Genomic DNA, 24,418 nt, shown 5'->3' on the forward strand with positions numbered 1-24,418 from the left:
ACACCAGCTCTGTGTCTTTCCTTCTGCCCCACTTCCTGCTCCCAAGTCAGGAAACAGAATAAGGTGAAAACCCAGATATCTCCTGAAGGCACTTACGTTGCTCCACACTGCGGTGCTTGCTGAGGCCCACAGGGAGAGGCCAGACCCTGGCAGCCGCTTCCAGAAATCTCAAAATGGAAATCAGTGCCCTTACCGTGTGTATTCACCTGTCATCCCCCCTGCACTCTAACCACTTTCCCATGTCCAGCCCTTTTCCCCACGTTTATAGTTACTGGAATTTTTCTGGATAGTTTTGATATCTCAGATATATGGCAATGTGTGGAGATCTTTCATTCTCTCTCTCTCTCTCTTCCTCTGCTCCCCCCCCCAACTCGCTCCTGCCTTCCTTTCCTACTTGAAAACCACAGTCCTTGTTGGCTGAAATTCTGATTTTTAGCAGCCTTGAGGTTTAAGGTACCACCTACATATTCAGCTCAAAGCCATGACCATCCAGTGTGTTTCTCTACTAAAGCTTGTTTCTCACAAACACCACCAAGGAGACAAAACAAGAAATGGTTACATTTTCCCAAATTAAATGGCATGGACCCAAGAGCCTGTCCTCTGGCATGTGATACTCATGAACATGTTTTCTCTGGTGCCCTCGCAGGACGTGGCCAGCGAACCTGGACTTGGCCGATGGCCCTGTGATCCATCATGGCCAGTCCAGCATTGTGGCTGCCTAGGAAGATATTTCCCTTCAAGGTGGGTAAATGGATGGGGCTTGCTTGCTTCTGGTCATGGTGGCCTCCTCACCCAATATTCGCCAGAAGAAACTAATCCGTAAGCTGCAGGAGGAGAAGGCTTTTCGGGGAGAGATAAAAATTTTCCGTGAGAAAGTAGAAGACTTCAGGGAAGAGATGTGGAATTTCCGAGGCAAGATCCGTGTTTTCTGGGACCAGATCTTAGGTTTTTGGGAAGAAGAGAGACCTTTCTGGGAAGAGGAGAAAACCTTCTGGAAAGACAAGAAAGCTTTCTGGGAAATGGAAAAATCTTTCCGGGAAGAAGAGAAAACCTTTTGGAAAAAGTACCATATCTTCTGGAAGGAGGATAAAGCCTTCTGGAAAGAGGATAATGCTTTATGGAAAAGAGATCCCAACCTTCTTCAGGAGGACAAGGCCCTGTGGAAGGAAGAAAAGACCCTGTGGACAGAGGAACGAGCTCTTCTTGAAGAGGAGAAGGCCCTGTGGGAGGATAAAAAATCACTCTGGGAGGAAGAGAATGCCCTCTGGGAGGAGGAAAAAGCACTCTGGGTAGAAGGTGGCAGTCATATTGCTGAGGTGCAGTTACTTGAAGATCGGCTCCACAACGTCACTGGAGGGCCACGATCGCCAGGCTTCTCCCGAGGCCGGGCATGAGCTTGGGAGATGAAGGCCCAGGGGGTCCAGACTCTGTTGGATTGGGATTCAAGTCGAAGGTGATCCCATTTGCGGGAGAAAATAATCACTTAGTTGTCTCCTTGCTTCAAAAGATCTAATAACGTCCTGAAGAGAGGTTTGGAAAACCAATTTCTTCAAGGAAGCCCAGATACCTTTTTTCCTAGGTTCTGTGGTTCTCAAATGTTACATTCCCATCCCCCAGGCTGTATTGCTGTCCATAGAGCGTGACCCTGGGCAGTTCACCATGAGCTTGGCATATGTGGGTATTTGTGGTAGAGACTTATGACAAGAGTCATAATGGCGCGCAAAGGGGAAGAGAGGCTAGACAATGCCAGCTAGAGACACATAGGCACACAGGGCCTGACACACCTCTGCCTCTGTCATGCTGTAGGGCAATCATTTCTGCTCCACTCTGGGCAGGCTTGGAGGCCTGGAGTAGGCTGACAGCTTTCTAGAAAAGACCACAATGCTGTTAACCATTCATTTATAGTTCATCCTCACCTGGAAGGCCATTTAGAACACACAGGCTGAATCCCCTAATGGCCAACCTGCCCATAGTTCCAGGTTTCCCCCAAACGTCCTCTATTGGCCATTCTCTGTGCATGAGAAAGGGGTGCGGCATAAAGCTGAGGCCCTAGAGCACGTCGCACTAAAGCGCTTCCCTTCCCTGTTGATGGAGCCAAAGTGGACCATGTAGGACAATCTGGAAGGTGTAAGGGAGTCCTCCCTGCCCCATACATTCCCATTCACACAGGTCTCACTGTACCTGCGTTTCTGCATTATCAATTCCTTCTTTTGAATTTCACTCTTCCTTTCATTTAAAATTGAAATGCCCCAGGAAGATAATACACTAAATGAATGTACATTAATGTGGTCAGCAATTTACATGCCCAACTTTTCTTTATTAGGAGGTCTATGTGGGCATTGGTGTGAAAGTGACGAGAAGGTGGGTAGTAAGAAATGTCAAGGCAAACATCTCCTGCTTTCCCTATTTTAGGCCTGGCCCTCATTGTTATTAGCACATCAATTTACCTTGCCTTTGTGCACCCCTTACTATACGACAAGCACTTTCACATTTGCTAACTCATGTAATCACCACAACTCTGTGGGTTGACAGGGAAAGTATATAAACCCACTGTACAGATGAGGAAACAGAGACCTAGTGAAGCAAAGTGATTTCATGTGGCTAGGCAAGTAGCAAATGGAAGGGCCAGGACGAGAACCCACACTGGTCCCATTCCTTTCCTAACACAGCCCTGGATCACAGAACATGGCTTTAGAGTAGTTCCGCCAGTAATGGTGTCAGGGATGGGTGAACCTTATAGTGCTGTGGGATTTCACTGTGGTTTGGGGTGGTCGTGGAAAGATGGGGAGAGGAAGACACAGGGTCCCCCTAGGTGTGCTGAGTAAACATTCCTGGTCACAGCAGAGAGGGCCGACATGAGGAGCAGGCAGGCGTCTGTGCCTCTGCATCACTCTGGGAAAGTGTGGATTCTCTGCCTGGCCTTTGATTCTCAGGAGCCTGGGCCAGGGCAGCGGGAGCAATTTGCTCCTTTTTCACACACCCAGCCTTGCCGCCTCTGCTCCCAATGCACCCTGGGCAAAGCTGTGGGAACAAGAAGCTGGTGCAGAGAATCCGGTTTCAGGGGGAGACAGCGGGGGCACTCAATCAAGAAGACCCATCCAATGGATGGTGCACAGGGCGGCAGGAACCCCGATGCAGCAGGGACAGCAGATTCAGCTATCCCCAGTGATTCCACCCCAAACAAAAGCAAATAGAAGGTTGTTGATCTTAAGACCAAGGAATGTAAACTGGGTGGAGGCAGGAAGTGGGAGCGTGCAGTGAATGGAACGATTCCCCTTAGCACCCCACAGAAACCACCTGGATAGATGGCTGTCATGTGAAGGAGGATGAGGAGCTGCCAAGAGAGGACAGGTGGGTCCCTCTGTGGTCCCATCCTTCATCCACCAAACAGCTGTGAAGTTTCACCTGCCAGGCTGTGTCTCCTTCGGTCTAGGCGGGAGACATGCAGGCAAATAGGAGAGTGTGGCGCCCCAAGGCAGGGAGGGCTGTGAGAGACAGACCCATATAGGGTTCCTTTTGTGTCTTTCCCCTGCCTCTGGCAGCGGGGGTGGATGGGTGAAGTCTGGAAAGATTTTCTGGAGGAGGTGATGACTGGGTGAAGCCTAAAGGTCCAGTGGGAATTCACGAAGGATGGGATGGGGCTGAGAGGCAGGGACCGCATTCCAGATGGAGAGAGCAGCATAGGCTAGAAAGAGGACAGCAAGTTGAGGAAACGCAAACACTTCCGGGAACATGGAGGAAATGTAGAACAATGACGTGGACAAGATGGCATAAGGCCTCGTGGGCAATAAGGAGCCACTGACGAATTTTAAGGAACAAATGGCATTTAAATTTGGTTTGTACGATTTAAATTTTAGAAATGACATCTGGCCACTCAAAGTGTGGTCCACGGAGCAGCAACATTGGCCTCGCCAGGCAGCTTGTCGGAAACGCAGAATCTCAGACCCTGATCTACTGAATCACAGGCTCTGCATTTTAACAAAGCCCTTGGGTGATGTGGATGAGCGTTTGAGTTGGAGGCACTCTTCTGCAAAGGAGCCAGTGGAAGAAGGCGAGATCATCCGGTGGTGACCGCAGGTGGTGGCGGCAGTCCCAGTAAGAGGCGCTGGTGCCCTGCCCCTGGTGGCGGGGGGTGTGGGTGAAGAGCCTCCAGCAGTTTGGAGAGCTACCGGGACGCAGCTCAGAGCCCACTGGCAGGGGGACGGATTGGATGGAGGCAGTACAGGAGAGCCCAGTATGAAGGATGATGCATAGGTCCCTGAGTGGGACAATGAGAGGATGGTTGTGCCATCACTGATGAGAGCCAAGGAGGAGCAGGACAAGTGGGGCTTTTCAGGGTGGGGAGAGATGAAGACTGTAGGGTGGGACATACAAGATAGCAGGTTCCCCTTAGCTTCTATGTAATGCAATTCTCCAAGCCTGGTCAATACTTGGGTGAACTCAACCTTTCTCCTTATTCATCTACCCAACAAGAAGTTGTGCAGCCAGCATCCTTTGTTTCATACAGCATTCGTCAGTTTATCGACCATCCATTTATTCATTCCAGCCCCACTGTTCCTGGCTGGCATTGTGCTATGTCTGGGAACGTGTTGATTCCTGCCCATATGAAGCTTTCGGTGAGGGAGACAGATGACCAAATAATCACAATGTCATTGTTTATAAAATTCAATACATGCTAGGAAGGAGGAGGTTACTTGGGGCGGCCTGAGAGCATGCCTTCTCACTCGAGTACGAAACACAGAGCGAGATCTGCAGATATGAAATAAAACCAAGTGTCACGCAAACAAAAACCTAAGGATTAGAAGGCTGTGTATAACTACATTGGGAATCAGTGGACCCTCACGTAGGTTCACAGATGAAAGGATGCAGATAACGCCTGTGAAAGCAGCTGCTAACCTCGGGGTTATTATTACCACTGTTAACACAGAGAGAGATTTCTCCCCAACCTCAGCAGCAGCCAAAGCTGGTTTCCTCTTTAAGATGGCACCCATGACAGCATCACTGAGCTCCTGAAAGATTTCCTGGGTGTTCCATGAGCTAAGGCACAGGCAGACATCTAGGAACAGCTTGGCTCCCCTGCTTTGATCTCCTGGCAGGAAACGTGTCACCCATGCTGTGTCAGGCTCATTCCGCTGGGCCTCAGCTTCACAATCATCTCCATTCTAGAACCATCATGCAGACACTGGCAGATTCAGGATGCCAGGAAGGGCATCTATTGCTGTAACTGTTACCCCACCACTAAATTCACCCTGAGGACATATCATCTTTTCCCAAAACCGTGAGCCCAGAAGCTCTTACCTGAACCAGCCAGAAGGGGAAGGATAGCATTTTTCAAACAGAATAGGTTGTCCTGGGGAATGCGATCTGCTCCTGGGAACTGTCACCAATACCTTTAGGCTGTGGGCCGTCTGCATCAGACTCACAAGGTGTTTGTCAAAAATGTGGTTCCAGGGCTCTACTTACTCGATCTTAATCTCTGGGACCAGGACTCAAAACATGTATTTTTAACATGTTTTCTAGATGATTCTTATGCAAACTAAATCTGGAAAACACTTGTGTACAGTAGAAAAAGCACTGGGATGGAAACCCAAGGCCCCAATTCTATTTCCAGTTTTGCCGCTTTTTGCTAAGAACTTGAGGGCACAGGTTGAGCCTCTGTTCCTGCAGCTACAGAAGTAGAGGACATTTCAATGGAAGAAGTCCCTACTTGGCAGTGTTAGAAACTCGGTTTGAAGCGTGGAGCTTCTCCTGAGAAGTTAGGAGGGGGAAGAACAGTTCAAAGCTCCTACCTCCTACCTCTGCAGGCCGGGTACAGGCTACCCGAATGAGCAGGTGTGGCCTCAACCGGAGCATCCAGCGTCTGTTGGATGGACATGCGTGGAAAGGGACTAAGTATCAAAGAGGTGGCACCTTAAGTGGCCCAACAAAATTCTTGCTGACTTCACTGCCATCTGTGCATAAACCTGAATCTCCTCTCAATAGCCTGGACCCACCTCTGAGGGGACAAAGTTATACTAAATATAATGTAAAACATATGACCTTCAAGTAAGAAAAACATACTCAGCTGGTAAAAATTTGCTATGGATCACAGACCGACCGGGAATTTGCTAGAACCTTCTTGACACATGTATAATTTCCCTGAGAGCTAGTGCGTGCCTGGACATGCTGAACAGAGTTCTCTATTCTTCAAAGGGCCATTCAGACTGATGTGCCGAACTCTCATCTTTGGAATTTGTGACATAGTTTATCATTGAATTCAGACCCCAAAGAACAAAGGGTCCGGCATCGTCATTGCTGTTAATAGTCGTGAAAGTGATATGTGAATGTGAAGGGACTTAGCTAAGGGGTCAGACAGGCAGTCCCAAGTGCCAGGACTGTATTTACAAGTTTGTATTTACAGGTACTTGGGGTTAGGACTCCATCGCTAACCAGAGTGTGACTGTGTCAGTTTCCTAGGGCTGCTCCAACAAAGTACCACAATCTTGATGGCTTAGAACAACAGCGATTTACTCTCTCCCAGTTCTAGACATCAGAAGTCTGAAATCAACGTCTTGTCAGGGTTGGTTCCAGGGGGTTCTGAGGGACAATTCATTCCATGACTCTCTCCTAGCTTCTGTTGGCTGCTGGCAATCTTTGGCAAGTAAATGCATCACTCCCATCTCTGCCTCCATCTTCACACGGCACTCTGTGCCCCTCTGTGTCTCAAATCTCCACATCTCTCGTAAGGACAAGAGTCATTGGCTTTAGAGCCCACGCTAAGTCCAGGATGATCTCATCTCAAGTTTCTTAACTTAATTACACCTGCAAAGACCTTATTTCCAAATAAGTTTGTATTTACAGGTACTTGGGGTTAGGACTTTTGGGGGGAGGCACAATTCAGCCCACTACAGTGACTTAAAAAAATGTTTTAACTCTCCGAACCTGTTTCCTGATCTGTAAAACAGGAATGATGATAATAACACCCACATAATCAGAGGGGTCCTATAAACTGTTTTTTGACAAGTTACCTATTGCTTTATACATATGTTGTAAGGGTCATAAGAAACAATATATGTTGAAATTCCTAGCACATTATATATCATTTGGTAAATTCTAGATTCCTCCATTCTGTTTTGCTTCATAGCTATTGCCTTGAATGATTTATTTCTCATTCCAGTCTGTCAGAATTAGTGCATTCTTAGTCTTCTTGTACTTCATTTAAAATGTTTAAATAGGTGTGGCCACATGGATATACTTTAACAGAGCTTATCAGACAGACATTAGCTGACCTTTGAGCTGCATCTGGAACAGTTGGGCACAGTGACCCCTTTGGAAAAATCCTGGTGTGAGTAAATTTTCTTTCACAGAAGGAATGCTCCAGAAGTACTTGCAGAGGAGCTGTCCCTACGACTGATTTGTGTGACAAATGACTAGAGACACTTGAATGGGGTCTAAGAAGGGTCTGCCTTGAACTCCTCTCTCATAAATAAAGAGACAAAGTATAGATTTTTTAAAAGTAGAAGTTTTTGTTTAGATTGGTATGAATAAATAACACTAGAATTTTTTCATTATTCTAATTGACACATCTCATTAGAATCATGGTGGAATCTACAGCTAAGTAGTAGAATGTGAAGAACAAGAAATGCAGTTAACATCCCATTTCTGGCTGTCCTTGAACAGCGTAGAGGAACGGGATTTTAGTGGACAAGCTGCTAAAGGTCTCATAGGATCAAAACTTGAAGATGGAGGTTTTAAGGGCACCCTATCCAGGGTGCCCAAGGCAGCAGATCTCGACAGGCTCATTGTCGGGTGCTGTGTGATACCCCATCACAATCAAACCTCTGGGAAAACTTCATATCCGACTTGTATCCAGGAATGGAGGGCCAAGTCAGGAAGGACTGGCTGATTCTTTAGTAACAGATGATTCCTGGGAGGACCTCCAAAGATTATGTCTTAAATCACCTCTGAATTAAATCATCTCCAGGAAAGAAAGTCCCCATCCAGCCTCTTTGCACCTGGCTATCCCTAGAGTGACATGAGAGTTTAGGTAGAGAAGACATCCCACGGGCTGTCTAGCTGAGCATCCTCATTTTGTAGATGAAGAAACTGTTCAGCATAGGGATTTCCTAAGGCTTCCTAAGGGGGTAGAACTGTGTTGTGACCCAAGTCTGACTCTTCCTCTTCTATTATTGTCTCCATGATGATGTCATTTGCCTCAATAAAGCTATTCCTCACTGTTCTGAGGAGCATGGGTCATTTCTTCCTATGTGCCAGTATCAGACTTCCTGCTGTTAAGAATTCTCTGTGACCATCACCTCCAACAGACATGATTTCTAAGATGTAGTCATAAAGCAATTTTATTTTTGTCTCCCATTATCCTTTTACATTTATCAATGGGGCTAGGGTTACTCTTGCCTCTAAATTAAAACTTAAGTAGACACTAAGGCTTCTCCTGGTCACTTTAAGTTAAAAAACACAGTCCCAATTCAGTTATTAAGATGTTCCATTCCCATGTAATAATCAAAGCTTTGAACTCCCCAAGTTGAACCTGCTGCAGTTGAAGGAGAAAGAAAGCAGCCGTCTTCTCCCTTTGCTCTCCTGGCTATTCTTGTCCTCCATCACCACCTGTCCACCCTGAGTGTGCATCTTCTCAGGTTGAAGTAGAGGGAAGAGGAGAGGGATGGAAGCAGGAAGTCCTTCCTTGACTGCTCCTATGGTGGAGGTCTAGCTTTTACCTTCTCCGGATTTGAGAGTTGTTTAAAGTTGCTTGTTTGTCTTATGGTGGCTTTTGTGGTTGCTTGGTGACCACCCCCACCCCCACCCCCACAACACACACACACACACACACACACACACACACACAATCAAGAGGGCACTCTTACTTGCCCTCCCATCCATGAGCATGGGATGTAAATATTCAGCCTTTTCCTTGTTATATTACTGTGGCCCTAAACAAATACTGGTAACCTCTAACCCCTGTAGAAGGCCCTCTTGCATAGGATCTAAGACACTTCTGCCCCTTTCTTTTGCAAAGCCCACATCTGGTCCATATTCATTCATCTTTGGTTTTGACCAAATCTGGAGTGTAGTTGCTCCCCAAACCTTAGCTCTCTTCCCTGATGCGCCTGGCTGCTTCAGTCAGCCCCTTACCCTTTGGTTTCTCAGGCATGAGTTAGTCACCAGAGCACCATGTTATCCAAACTTTAGGTATCATATTTTAAGACTCTAAGTGGTCTTCTTAAAGCCCTCCTCCCTCTTGACTTGGGCTAGGACGTAGCCCCTCCCCATCTTTTCTCTTTTGGGGGGAGGGCAGATTCACAGCATAGGCTCTTTATAAAGAAATCTTTTGAAATTCTCCAGAAATTTCCTACTCTTGACCATTTAGTATCTTCAACATGGATGAGGGTTTAAGAGTTGTGTAAACAGTTTTTGGAAAATTCCTTGGTAAATTCTGCACACGGTTTAGCTGCTCTTCTGGAATTTTTTTTTTTTTTTTAAGATTTTATTGGGGAAAGGAAACAGGACTTTATTGGGGAACAGTGTGTACTTCCAGGACTTTTTTTTTCCAAGTCCAGTTGTCCTTTCAGTCTTAGTTGTGGAGGGCGCAGCTCAGCTCCAGGTCCAGTTGCCGTTGCTAGTTGCAGGGGGCGCAGCCCACCATCCCTTGCGGGAGTCGAACTGGCAACCTTGCGGTTGAGAGGATGCACTCCAACCAACTAAGCCAGCCAGGAGCTCAGTGGCAGCTCAGCTCAAGGTGCCATGTTCAATCTTAGTTGCAGGGGGCGCTGCCCACCATCCCTTGCAGGACTCAAGGAATCGAACTGGCAACCTTGTGGTTGAGAGCCCACTAGCCCATGTGGGAATCAAACCGGCAGCCTTTGGAGTTAGGAGCATGGAGCTCTAACTGCCTGAGCCACCAGGCCAGCCCAGCTCTTCTGGAATTTGATCTCTATTGTCTCTTGGTGCTTCAGCCAAAATTTGCTTTTAATATTTTGCTACATCTCTATAGAACCAAGTTAATTAGTTAACTACTCAAGCTCTAGTACTTTGTGGATTTGTTATTGTATTGAAAATTCAAGTTCCACTGAAGGTATCTTCCTATGCAGTGTTTCTCAATAGGAGTGCCTCTGGCATTTAGGATAGAACAATTAGTACAGTATTTTCTAAGCCTTTCAGGACATTTAGCATATCTGGCCCCACAAATGTCTTCAAGGCTGCCCAGTTTTGATGACAACCCAAAATTACCCCACCCATTTCCAACATTCCAAAGGAGACAATTCTATTCCTTTTGAGAATCACTGGTTTCTCAACTCAGTCACCCTTAGATAAGAGGTTGTGAGTTTTCATTATTGATCAATACAAATTATTTAATTACTTGTTTACATAGAAGCATGCCTTGTCCTTCATAGTAGAGCTTCAGCAATGAGATTCAGTGAAGGGATGTGGCTGGCTTAAAGCAAGGGGAACACTCAACATACTTGGATCAAAGCATGATTTTTATTGCTTCAGTTGCTTTTACCTGGTGCCCTGACGAGGATGATAACACAAGGTAATATTTTGAAATGCATAAAACTTTTAAATTTTTTTGTAGGTGACTTTCTTCTTATTTAACCAGTCGTCCATTTCCTTAGAAAATATTTAAAAGGCACATAGAAAGAAAAAATTTTCATTCAGTTTTTTGGCTTTCAAAATAGGTTCTTGAGACTCATTTCAGAAGCTTTATGAGAATTGGAGAGAAAAAAAAAAGAAAGAATAATTTTCAAATCAAAGCGCAAAGCCCAGAAGAAGCAGGGGTGAAAGAGGAAGGGATTTCCAGTTCAAGATTACAAAACGAATGCATGCGCCAGCTTCTACTCACCTCCCTAAATTCCAATAAAACATGGTAAAGAGATGTTAAAAAGACATAAATCCATAAGAACAAAGAGAATAGGAGCAAAGCCAATAGCAACAACATTTGGAAAGCAGAAAAGCAGGCGGATGAGCGTAGCTGATTTAGCAGAAACAACGCTGAATTTTAAACTGGCTCTGGGAAAAGCCAAGAACCAATCCAGTTTATACTGCAGAACCACCTCCCTCCCTCCCTCGAAAACTTGGGGATTAGCAGGCCAGATAAGTCCTGAAGCATAAAGGTGGAACTAGTGACAGGAAGAAAGAATGAAAGTGTTTTTAAGAGCAAACACCTTGGCCCTCTTCCCCATTCAGTGCAGCCAGGAGGCTGCTGCTTCTCCATTTTGCAGACAATTGAAAATTTATTTGGTGGAGAGGACAAAACTCAGGGTCCTTGAACTGGAGACATCAGGTATACCCGAAGATGGTCATGCTTTGCTAAAAATGACTAAAAACGAAAAATGTACATAAACAGTATTGAGGCACCCCTGCCACCCCACCTTCATGGTAGCCAACCTCCAAGATGACTTCTAGTACTTCTCCCGTTCTGGTAGGCGTTCCCTGGGGTAGCCCCTCCCACACGGAATAGGGCTGACCTGTGTAACCAGTAGGGTACTGGGGACAATGAGAGAGTATGACCTCTGAGGCTAGGTCATAAAAGACCTTGTGGCTTCTGCCTTGCTCTCTCTTAAATGACTCACTCTGGGGGAGGGCAGCTGCCATGTCATGAGGACCCCTGGAGAGGCAATGAGGCCTCCTGCCCATGACTAACATCAGTTGCCAGGAATGTAAATGAGCCACTTTGGAAGCACAACCTCCAGACCCAGGTAAGTGACTGTAGACCCCACCCATAGCTTACTGTAACCTCTTGAGAGACCTGAGCCAGAACCGCTCAGCTAAGCTGTCCTTTAATTTCTGACCCACAGAAAGTGTGAGACAATAAGTGGGTTTTAACCCACAAGGTTTTGGAGTAATCTGTTACGGAGCAGCAGATCTATCTATCTATCTATCTATCTATCTATCTATCTATCTATCTCTATCTCTCTAGCTCTGTCTCTCTCTCTATCTTTTTTCCCCCACTCAGCTCTCATAATGCTGGCACCCAAGCTTGTACCTTGTAAGCAGGGAATTGGAAGAGTCTTCCCTGGGGAATTTGACCATCTCAGGAGAGTAGGCCTAAAAGTGTACCACTGGGGACTCACCATTGCACCCAGCTCCTAGTCACCTCTTCATTGCTCCTCTTAAGTGTGAGCTGATGTCCAAGATTGCCAAGCACTTTAGGAAAGCCTCTGATGTGACACAGGCTAAAATGAACACGTAACTGTAACTTGAAGGAAGTACAGACTATGCAGGGAGAAAAAAACTTCAAAATTATCATTCATATTCTTAGAGAAATAAGAGAAGATATTGCATCTCTGAAACAAGAAAAAAATGCTACCGTGTTTCCCCGAAAATAAGACCTAGCCAGACAATCAGCTCTAACACATCTTTTGGAGCAAAAATTAATATATGACCCTGCATTATATTATATTATATTATATTATATTATATTATATTATATTGTATTGTATTATATTATATTGCATTATATAAGGCCAGGTTTTATAGTAAAATAAGACCGGGTCTTATATTAATTTTTGCTCCAAAAGACACATGAGAGCTGATTGTCCGGCTAGGTCTTATTTTCGGGGAAACACGTTAGGACTATTCGGAAAATAAAAAAAGAATTATTGGCAATATGACATAACGGGGATGAAAAGTTCAAGAAGTGGGTGGAAGGTAAAACTGAAGAATTCTCTGAGAAAGACGAGCAAAAAGACAGGAAAATAGGTCAGGGGAAGCTTAAAAAAAAAATAGAGTCCTAGTCCGGGACTTCCATCCTCCAAATAATGAGATCCAAAAAGAAAAGAATGTAGGGGAAGAAATCACCAAAGAAATAATTCAAGACTTCGTTCCCAGAACACTAGTGTGCAGATTGAAAAGGCCCGCAAATGCCCAGAACAGTGGATAAAAATAGATCCAACCAGGATATATCGCTATGAAATTTCAGAACATTGGGGCAAAGAAAAGATCCTAAAACCTGAGAGGGAGGGAGAGAGAAAGTAACACGGAAAATGTAACACAGAATTCAGAATAGCTTATGAATTCAGATTGTTTAACACCACTACAATGGAACAATAGAGGACAACGGAACAATGACTTCAGCAGTCTGGGGGAAATGATTTCCAAGTACAAGTTCTATACTCAGCCAAACAATCAATCAAGAGTGAGGAGAGAAGAAAGGCATTTTCAGGCATAGAGGATCTCAATTTACCACTAATACATCCTTTTCTAAGGAGCTCCTCCAAAATGAGGGAGTTAAGCAAGACGGGGGCAGATGTGGGATTCAGAAAATCATCCAACATGAGGATGAGGGAGAGGGGACCCCAAAGTGACAGCTGTGGTCCTAGCCCAGACAGGGTCCCAGTTCAGGCTAGAGTAGATCTGAAAGCATTAAAAACAACTTCAAGAGATGAAATTGGAGGAATACTTAACGTGATTGAATGTAAGAGATTAACACTATTGGGGGAGAGTTTGAGGGGTAAACATGTGGTAAGTGTGGAGAAAACTGAGCAACTGGGGAAAAAAAACAATAGTTACGTAAAATGAAAACTTATGCAGAAAGGGAAAAATAGCTGTGGTATAGTACGGACTCAGCTATGAATAGCATTTACATAGTATTATAAATATAAATACTTATTATGATCTAACCAAAATTATAATACACAATATTGGAAGGAGAGGGAGGATGGGAAATCTGCTTTTGTGTGTGTGTATGGAAAGTCAGTATATGATGCCTAACCCTGAAAAAGCAGCAATATAAGCACATTATTTAGAGCAGTGTTTCTCATACTGTAGCATACATCAGCCCTACCCCTTCTCCAGCCACAAGAAACAGTCTCTCCTTCCCTGAACTTGAGCTCCCGAGTGACATGGGGCTTTTTCACCTGTCATTCCTGTAATGAGGTGTGTTCTCCTTCCCTCAACCTTCACATTGATTAATGAGCTCTTACTACCCTTAGAGTATTAGCCGAGCATCATTGCCCTGAGTCACCTTCTCTGACCCCATCATCGCGTGGTGGATCCTTCTGAGGGTCCCTCTAGCACCTGTACTTCCCCTGACGCAGAACCAGTCATGTTGGGCTGTCCTCTGGTTTATTTGCCAAATCCACCAGTAGATTCTAAAGGTTGAGAGGGCAGAGACAATGTAGGGAATATATGAAGGCTTTGTGCCTGCCCAGCACCTTCGGAATACCCTTCTTATGTCTGAAGAATTTCCCACTTTACAAAGGAAGGGCAGAAATTTATTTCCCATCCTCCCTTATAGCCAGAACTCAGACATGTGACCCAGGTTCCACCAATCACATGCATCCATGCCAGACTTCAGTGAAGAAAAAATGCCAGGTGGAAGTCATTGTGTGGGGGTGGCAGGAAATGAGAATTTAGAGGCAGCAGGTGCAGAGGCCCTGGCAGAGGATACCTGACTGGGACAGTGTGGGGGCTGCAGAGCCCAAGCCCTGCTGCAGGGACAATACAGGCTCTTCCAGAGCAATCCAGAACTGTGTTCTGGGCAATGTTCCTAGCTGTGTGGCCACCAACCCCAATTCTATGGCTGTTGGGGAAATTCCGTGAGTCATTCTAATAAGTACCTTCAATAAATACCTTGTCTGATAAACTAGCTAGAGTTTGTCCTCCCCCTCTTCCTCCCCTCCCCATCCTGCTCTTCTCCCTCCTCCTCCTTCCTGACTAAGTACCAGGACAAGATGGAGAGCAACTGTCTTGCTTTAGGCTTTATTCTCAGTGCCTAGCAAATCTTGGGCAGTTAGTATTCAATACATGTTTAATGGTATAGATGAATGAATGAATGAATGAATGAATGAATGAATGAATGAATGATCTAGGGGAGAACAGTTCCCCTGAAGTCAGTGACTATGACCCCTGACTTCCCTGAGGGAAGGAATGTGAGACCACTGTAGGTGCTTCCAGCCCTGCCCCTTCTCAGCTTGGAACCCCATCTCCAGGTTTGCACCCAGGCCACGCAATCCCAGACCCAAATAGGAGTGAAGGAGGGATACCCCGTTGATTCATGGGGGATACCACTCTGGAGATGTATAATTTCTTTAACCCCAGAAAGAGTGAATCACGTATGACTTCTCTCCCCCCTGCAGGTGGGTGCAAGCACACATCACCACTTGTTTTGTTTTGTTTTTTTCCACCCATCGTGAGCCCCTCCAGCCAGAAAGGCTGGATTTGCTCATGCTTTATGACTGTGCTATCTGTGCATGCTCCTCTTTCTCCACAATTTGAAATGAGCTTTTAAGTAATATAGAACAATGGCTTAGCAACAGCCTGATGAACCGAATTGCTGGGGGGGAGGAAAGGGGAGGGTCACTGCACACAGAGCTGCACTTATTGCAGAACTGAGAGCTGGTTGCTTAGCAACAAAATGAGATGTTGGTTTAACTAGTTCTAGATCCACATTTCTCTAATCAATGCAGAAGAGCCCAGCAAAGCCTTGAAAAGAGAGACTAATCGCTGATGTTGGAGAGCTCACTCTGCTTTAAGCACTGTTCTAAGTGCTGTACAACGTTTTACCGTGTTTCCCTGAAAATAAGACCTAGCCAGACAATCAGCTCTAATGTGTCTTTAGGAGCAAAAATTAATATAAGACCCAGTATTATACTAATATTATATTATATTATATTATATTATATTATATTATACCCGGTATTATATTATATAGACCCAGTCTTATAGTAAAATAAGACCGAGTCTTATATTAATATTTGCTCCAAAAGACGCATTAGAGTTGATTGTCCGGCTGGGTCTTATTTTTGGGGAAATACAGTATATCTCAATCAACTCTCACAACCTGGTGACAATAGCACTAGTGTTAGCTTCAATTACAAATGAGGAAACTGAGGTGCAGGGAGCCTGCGGTGAGGCAACCAGCAAGAGGTGGGATAGGGATTTGGACCCAGAGCGTCTCTGCTCCAGAACCCAAGATTTTTTCAACTAAATTAAAAATACCCCATTCAGTAGCCACTCTCAAATGCCTTTCCATTAAAGCAGCTAAAACAGAAAAGCTCTTCCAATGGACAGACAGACATTCTTTACCTACATAAAAAGTTAAGGTAGGCTTCACATACCCATTAACCTAAAAATAAAAGGCCTTTCAAAGTGAGGAAAATAAGCACTTATTTGAGATTTTAAAAATTAGCTATTTGGGATACACTGATTCATGCAGAAGCACAAATAGTGCTCCAGTTAGGAGACAAAGGCAATGGGTATTTATGAGAAAGGGGAAAGGGAATCATTATGTCAAGAGAAGGAAGACATTTCTATTGGTGCAGGTAACATAACATAGTGATGTTAATTCTAAATAATGCTTTTAATAATTTTCAGTGTGGTAGTCATCAGTCTGGTAGTCGTAATAACTGCTTTCTTGCTATCTTTGCAAACAATTCTTTGGCGGTACAGTGTTGCTTTAGGCCCAGTTCAAAGGTTATTTGCCCTGTTTTAACATTCCAAAGGTTTGAGACATAAGACGTACAAAGCAGTTCCTCTGGCATGGCAGCTCTGGCCCCATTTTAAAGTGACTCCATTATTATTATTATTTTTGGATGCTACTTACATCTTAAGTACCCTCGTCAATGAATGACCTAGTTTTGCTGGCAAGCCTCTTAGCGCGCTTGACACATCACCAAGAAGATATTCTGATGAAAATTCCCTTGACTCTCTAACCACCTGCCCCTCTCTAAATCTGGTAGGATGTCAACCAAATTCTGATTTGGCCCAGGGGTAAATTCTTGACTTCAAAGTCCCCAGAGGCTAGACCTCAGGATGATAGAATTCTGTGGCTGTGTGAGGGGTCCGGTGAGGGAGAGAGAACTGGAAGGAAACAACATCATTGCAAAAGCTGCTGACCTGGGGGTGATCACACCCTTGCCCAATGCCAAACACAATCTCCTGGTAAGGCTCGGCTGGCACTGCCTATGGAAACCAGCCAGGACACCCCTTACTGAAGCCCCCTGCTTAGGGGAGCTGTGGTAGACAGCAGTCTCTTCCTCCACAGCCACAAAGATCTGTTTAGACCCAGACTCCAGAACCAAAGCCCTCTGCCTTGCCCTTCCTCCTCCACCTTGGGTCTTCAGCCCAAGGCAATGCTTTTCTATTAGGTTGGTGCAAAAGTAATAGCGGTTTTTGCCATTATTTTTAACCTTTTACACCGCGATTACTTTTGCACCAACCTAATAGCTACTTTTCACTGACTGCCTCTGGTCAGCGGGGCTGCTGCTTCCTAGCGCAGATCTCTTTGCCTAAGTTGGGGTGTCTCTGACGACCTCTTTTTCATCCTCAGCCCTGTACCATCCTTTTAGTTCATTTTTGCAACTCTCCTGGGGGAGCCTGGGAAAGAAGGGAACGAGGGGGTGACCAGGCACCCCTTGTCAAAGCAACAGCCTCTTGGTTTCTGGAACACCTCCACATCCTCCCTAGGCTCTATGACCTCTCCCAAATTATGTTCCCTTTTAATAGTCTCTGATGCATTTCCCATGAAGTATGATCAGCTGTCGGTCCCTCAGGCAAGAGATTCAGGAAGTCATGAAGTCATTTCATTTGCACACATGTCACCAGTTTGAAGCTGAGTTTAATTGTGAGTACCAGAAATTCTGCTGGGTTCTTAACAATCATTGCATATATACGGATTTATACATGCTGCAAAGATTACTCTGTTTGAGTCTTCGTTAATACTATTAACTTCTTTCGACATAATTTGCATTTATGTTATTATTTACTTTTCAATTTGCATGCTCTGATTTTATGATTGTGTTGTCTTTTAGCCTCACTTCTAAAATTGAATCATTGACTCTGAAGTGGCTTATTAAATGGAATGTGATAGAAAGGAGATGATGTTTTGGGGAGTAATGACTGGTGAGAAAGCAGGTAATGGAGGGCCTGAAAAATCAACTTTCTGTGTCTAAATTTGTTATTAGGTACTGGGGAAACATGAAAGGTCTTTGTTTCTCTGGTTTCATGTTTTTGGATGTGAAAATTTATTTTCTATTTATAATCCCAACTATCTTATAGGAGATGAGATTCTGTTAAGTAGAGCAACATTTGTTGGCAGAATACTCTGGTGAGTTTGAGATGCCAGCTGGAGGGAAGAAGGGAGAAATTTGTCTGGATACTAAGAGGAAAAATCTTTGGAATTTTCAGCCGGGTGTTGGCCCCAGAATTTCTATCCCACACAGGATTGAAGATTTGGTTAGCAGAGAGGCCTGAGGCTAAAACCCCCTTCTTCTAGCCAAAATGATGCTAATTATTGTTCACAGGACTGATCTGAGATATGGGGCTGAGGACCAGAGATGGAAGACAGAGGGAAACCTGACAACATGCAGACAGGCTCTGTATGAGTCGTGTGGTATGACCTTTCTCTGGTGGTCTCTTCCTTCCCCAATGTATTACTTAAGTACTGTGTGGCTCAGGACTTCAGAAGATTAAATGTGATGATCTTTGTAAAATGCCAAACACATAGTAGTTTCTCAATATATGTCTACTCTCAGGCTATTCTTTCCTCCACTTCATATAATACGCTCCATTACACTGTACGGCAGGGCAGAGACTTCACCTGGTCCATTTTTGACTCTTCAGCTCCTTGCGCAGAACCCGGCTTACAGCAGTTGCCCAACAAATTTTGTATGCATGAGAGAATGGACCATAATTTCCTAAGCCCTTCTACGAGCATTGAACCTGGCTTGTTTTTAAAGTTTCTTCATTATAAATGCCACTACAATGACTATATTTGTTCCTATTTTAGATTATTTATCTTAGATTTATCTCTACTTCCTGGACTCGGGAAGTAGAGATAGTGAGTCAAGTGGTAAGCTTCCCCAAATTATTTTCTGATGTGTTTGTATTAGTTGACCATTCTACCAGCCCTGTATAAATGGCATTTGTTTTACTACCCTCTCCCTAACTTTGGGTATTGCTATCAAAAAAAAAAAAAAAAAAAAAAAAGGTGAAAATGGTCTTATCTTGGATTTTAAATCAACATTAATTTAATTATGAGACTACACATTTTCTAATGACTGTTTACTAGCTTTATTTTGTCTTTTGCATCGATTTAAGTTCACATGTTTGTTTATTAAACTATAGGATTTTAAGCATTTTTCCTACCAATTTGTAGAGGTACTTACATACCAAAGATATTAATTCCCATCTTGTTTGCTGCAAATTCTTTTCCCACTCTGCTGTTTGTTATGTTATTCAAGTTCTGCTGTATGATTTTATTTCAGTTATGCTGTGGTCACTTTTAGTTTTTTAAAAGTCTGCAGTTATGTTTTGTTTTTCTGGAATTTTTTTTTTTTAAGATTTTATTGGGGAAGGGGAACAGGACTTTATTGGGGAACAGTGTGTACTTCCAGGACTTTTTTTTTTCCCAAGTCCAGTTGTTGTCCTTTCAGTCTTAGTTGTGGAGGGCACCGCTCAGCTCCAGGTCCAGTTGCCTTTGCTAGTTGCAGGGGGTGCAGCCCACCATCCCTTGCAGGACTCGAGGAATTTAACTGGCAACCTTGTGGTTGAGAGCCCACTGGCCCATGTGGGAATCGAACCAGCAGCCTTCGAGGTTAGGAGCATGGAGATCTAACCGCCTGAGCCACTGGGCCAGCCCTATATGTAGAAAGTTCTCCTCCAGACACAGATTTGGTAAATATTCACTTCTATTTTCTTCTGATTTTTCTCCCTTTAATAGCTTATTTTTAAATATGTAACTTTTGAACATATATAGACTTTAATTAATATCTGGTATATGAAGAGGGGTAAGGGCCAAAGATATGTTTCTGAATTGCTAATTAGGAATTCCCTTACAATGTATTAAATAACTCATTCTCTATATGAATTCTCCTTTGTTATATATTAAATTTATATGCAATATATTTGTATCTTTCACTTCTATTTAACATTTTCCAAAAGGAAATTACATAAACATGGTAACACTGGGCTTCCTGGTTTTGTTCTTGGTTCTAATAAAGGGTTGATTTGTATTTACTCAGAGATTCCTGGAATTTAAGGCTTCCAGCAAACATCCCTTAGCCAGGCAAGGAAGACCTGGTCCTGGCCCCCACAGATCACAAATGCCAACAGACAAAAGTGTTTTTATTTTTATGTCAATCTTATTAGAAAGATTTTTCAGTTTGGTAACCTTTTCAGTCCATGGGAATTAAAGGAGAGAGAGCTGGGCACTGAATGGGGACTCCAGGGCAGGAGACAGCAATCCTCCAGCCTCAGTTTTATGGAAAAGAGACTGTAAACTCAAGAGTTCTTGGCAAGGCACCACTCCTGTTCACATTGTGGGCTGAGAACCAGAGAAAACCAGTCTGCAGCAGGACAAAAAGAACAAAACATGCAGAGAGAAGCAGGCTGGGTGACAGCCAGGGACAGGGACTCCTGGGCTCCCTGAGGCACACTGCTTTCTGGTCCCGGACCGTCCATAGCTGGGCTGCTCTGTGAGATGTTCTGATAACATTTTCTCTTTGTTACTGGCGTTAGCTCAAGTAGGTTTCTATTTCCTCAATCTGAAAATATCCTTAAGAACAAGAATCACTATTGTGCGTGACCAAAGGTTTTGCAGTCTCCACCAAGGACTGGATGCCACTGTTCGCAGAAGCAATCCATCAAAGAGGGATTGGGAACATTGCTGAAGCTTTAGGGTGTTCCCTGGGGCATCAGAACCTTCCAATAGAGAATGGAATAATCAAGAATTTCTAAAATTCAGAGGAAGATTTGGAATATGGATTGAAGTTAAGATGAGTGGTGTCAGTATAAAAGCAAATGAAATATGTATCCTTCCTTCAATTTCTCACCACTACCCTCCTCCCCCCCACACATGCACGCACACATGCACACACACATGCACGCACGCATGCACACACACATGCACGCATGCATGCACACACACACATGCACGCACACATGCACACACACATGCATGCATGCATGCACACACACACACGCACACACACATGCACGCACACATGCACACACACATGCACACACACACATGCACGCACGCATGCACACACACACTCCTTTTCTTACCAGGAATGTCAGATCACCTGTTCTGTGCCAGGCACATTTCTAACCAATATGGTAAGTTCTCAGAGAGAGATTTACAGACAGTACTTTGGCACAGGGAAAAGGGTCATTTAGCCCAACCTGGGGGTTAAGGAAGGACTTTCTAAAGAATAAAAGGGATAATACAGGGTGTCAAGTCATTATGTATGGCTTCCAGCTGACACCCTCACTGATAGCAAAAAGAGTCTGATGCTCCAAATATACTCTTGTAAGGGGGGGATGGTTGGTCAGAGAAGCTGTGGAGTTTGTTTTTTCAAGCTCAAATGTGATTTGAGAACATTAATAATAGAACAAATATGGGTAATAAATAATAGAGTCTCAAGTCTCCAGGGGTGATTATTTCTGGAAGGTAGTAGGCGGCTGCAGTAATTTTGAAGCTCCTAGATTGTTGACTTTTAAATTCAATTCCTTCTACCCTAAAGAAGTCAGAATTTTAAGCTAAGCTGTGAACAAAGAAGGACTGATAATCAATTGAAATACTTGAAGAGACCTTTGTAATTATTATTCTCCTCTCTCCATGCTATTACCCTGAGGCATGGGCCTATAGTATTGAAGTGTTTGAGGGGAAAATAATAAATAAAGTATTTGGAAATAAGAATTGGTTGTTTTGAAAACCTGATTAGGATGTCCAAGAGATTAAGTAATGATGATACGTACGGGAGAACCATTTTTAAAAAATACTTTTTGTTGTATAAAGTTAACAAAGGATACTACAAAGGAAGAAGTAGGTCCCCACACTATCTGCCCTTAGTAGTCCCACTTTGGTGAACATACATAAATAACAATGATTAAGAAGAGAGATATGTACGTGGAAATGCTTCACGGCTATTTTTTCTCCACTAGGATCAGGGTTTTAAACTTAGGCCACAGGCTCCACAGTCCCATGAGTGCCATGAGTAAAACACGGGTCCTTTGGGTTAATAGGATCTAAATTCCAGCCAAAGTCCTGGACAAAGCTGGAAAGAAGGGACGACAGTGATTAAGGCTTATGTTGAGATGTTAGACAAACAGATTGCTTAGCTTGAGGAAAAGCAGGCCGATGGTGACTCAATAAGTCAAATATTCCGGCTTATGCCCAGGTGACTACACAAGTCAACAAGAAAGATTTTAAAGCTGCAGTAACTGGGGCTTTAGGTCCCTGCTTGATGCCCCCACCCAGATGGTGGTTCTACCTTGGAAAGGATACACCAATCTCTTCTCTAACAATCTGCTTCAGGAACAGAACAGAATTGTCACCCACCAGAGATAGTTTTAATAGTAAAGGTCTGAAAGGGTATAGAGAACATGATGCCTCTTGATACTTCCTCACCATTTTTCCCAATAATGATTTATTTTTAAATCAGAGAATGGAAAATGAAGGAAGGACTAGGAGGTGGGGGAAGGAATGGAAGAATTTGGAATCAATGTCTCCTATAGAGAGGAGAGAGAGAGAGAAGAGAAACACTTGGGAGAGGGAGCAAAAGCTTCCAGGGCTGGAGCAGAGTCAGGAGTGTGTTAGTGAATGAAAAGCTCCAAAGAGTCAGGGTAAAAAAGATTAAAGACAAAAAGAAAAGAGGATGTGAAGTACTGTCAGGGGTTGCGTAGTGTAAGCATGGGTTATCATTAAATATTGTTCATCTAGTCAGATTAAAGAATGTGAAGAAAAGTAATAAAGAAAAATTCATTTAAAATCATTTTATACCACTTTGAATGTAACATTATTTTAGGACTGACCCACGTGAATCTGTGATCTCATGAGGGTTACATAAGTAGCCACTCATTTACTCATCAAAGCCTCACTAAATGTCTAATACAATGCTGAGCACTATGCCTGAGAGTCTGTGACCATGTCATTTAGTTACCCTTGGTATATTCAATAATTAACATAAATAATTGCCAAATGCATGCTTAGTGACATTTTAAAATTGGACTGTTGGGTCTTTACAGGGCTGGTACCTCCTGATTTCTATTGAAAGAAAATCTATATGTGTTATCCCCAAATGTAAAGTGAGTCTATTTTCTGATCTTAATAGCATATTGAAGCATTAGCATCCTGGATGATTCTCCTTAATTTGCCTTTAACTCTGGTTTTGTTAGTTGCTAAAGCAAAAACGCACTTCATAAGAATTCAAAATCAGACAGGTAGAAATACCAAAACATGACCAACTATGTCTTAATCCAGTCCCATCTGCGAACTGACCCAGCAGTTATAAACGTGTTGAAGAGACACACACGTGGCATGGGGAAAATGATAACTGTCAGAACCATGAAAAACTTCTGAGAATATAGAAAAGTGGCTTCAGAAAACTGTGACATATGAGTGATCGTTATATTTATTCTGTGAAAGTATAAATATTATAAACTTTTCATCAAGAAAGAAAAGAGGGCCGGCCTGGTGGCTCAGGTGGTTGGAGCGGTGCTCCTAACGCCAAGGTTGCCAATTTGATTCCCACATGGGCCAGTGAGCTGCGCCCTCTACAGCTAAGATTGTGAACATCGACTCTCCCTGGAGCTGGGCTGCCATGGGCTGCTGAGTGCTGCCAAGGACTACAGCGTGCCTTGGCCAACCGACGACTGGCTACCGACTGCCTCAGCCAGGGGGAGCGCAAGGCTCATAATACCAGCTGGGCCAGGGAGCTGTGTCCTACACAACTAGACTGAGAAACAATGGCTTGAACCAGAGTTGGGGGGGAGATGGAAAAAGGGGGTGGGGGGGAAAGAAAGAGAAGAAAAACTATAAGCAGTTTATTACACAACTGACAATGACACTTCAATTGTGTCTTCATTTGGCCTGAGTGAACTGTGAGTCCCTTCCCCCCACCCCCATACTTGGGACATCCATTCCTTTGCCATTCTATATTTGTTATTTATATTTTATATTATACATTTTTACTTTAGAAAGTAAGGCCCTTTTTTATTAAACTTGTATATTTTAACCTCTTCCTTTCAGAATCTTAATAAAAAACTTTTGCTCCTGCTTACTTAAAAAAAAACAACCCACAAATCAATTCTAGCTTTTTCTTTTCTTTTTTTCTTTGTAACCGAAATTATTTATAAATGATTCTGAAGTAAAAATCAATGCTGCCAGTTTTCTAGGTTGGAAGTGTGGGGGGAAACATTTGCATTCTGGAGCAATGGGTATTTAATCACTATCAGTTAGTGATATCAAGTATTTAACCACTGTGATTCTTTCATGTATTTATATAAAGCATTTTTAGGTATATTATCTTTCTTTATTTTTTTGTTTTTTATTTTTTAACTGTTTTTTTCAGTTACAGCTGACATTCAATATTATTTTATATTAGTATTTATTCCCATTTTAAAGATGAGGGAAAAAACCACAGAGGTGTTAAGTGACTTAGTCAAAGTTACACAGCTAGTGAATGACAGAACCAGGATT

General features: G+C 43.5%; 1 protein-coding gene across 1 annotated transcript; it reads left to right on the forward strand.

The window, feature by feature from the left end:
- The first annotated feature begins 693 nt into the window (after window positions 1-693).
- On the forward strand, window positions 694-1,394 carry CCDC70 (coiled-coil domain containing 70). The gene is given in 2 exon segments (XM_019752155.3): window positions 694-775; window positions 778-1,394. Coding segments are annotated over 2 exon segments (699 nt in total).
- The last annotated feature ends 23,024 nt before the right edge of the window (window positions 1,395-24,418 follow it).

Source organism: Rhinolophus sinicus, chromosome 16, assembly GCF_057876585.1.
Source record: "Rhinolophus sinicus isolate RSI-liver-muscle chromosome 16, RSI-T2T, whole genome shotgun sequence".
Lineage (NCBI taxonomy): Eukaryota > Metazoa > Chordata > Mammalia > Chiroptera > Rhinolophidae > Rhinolophus > Rhinolophus sinicus.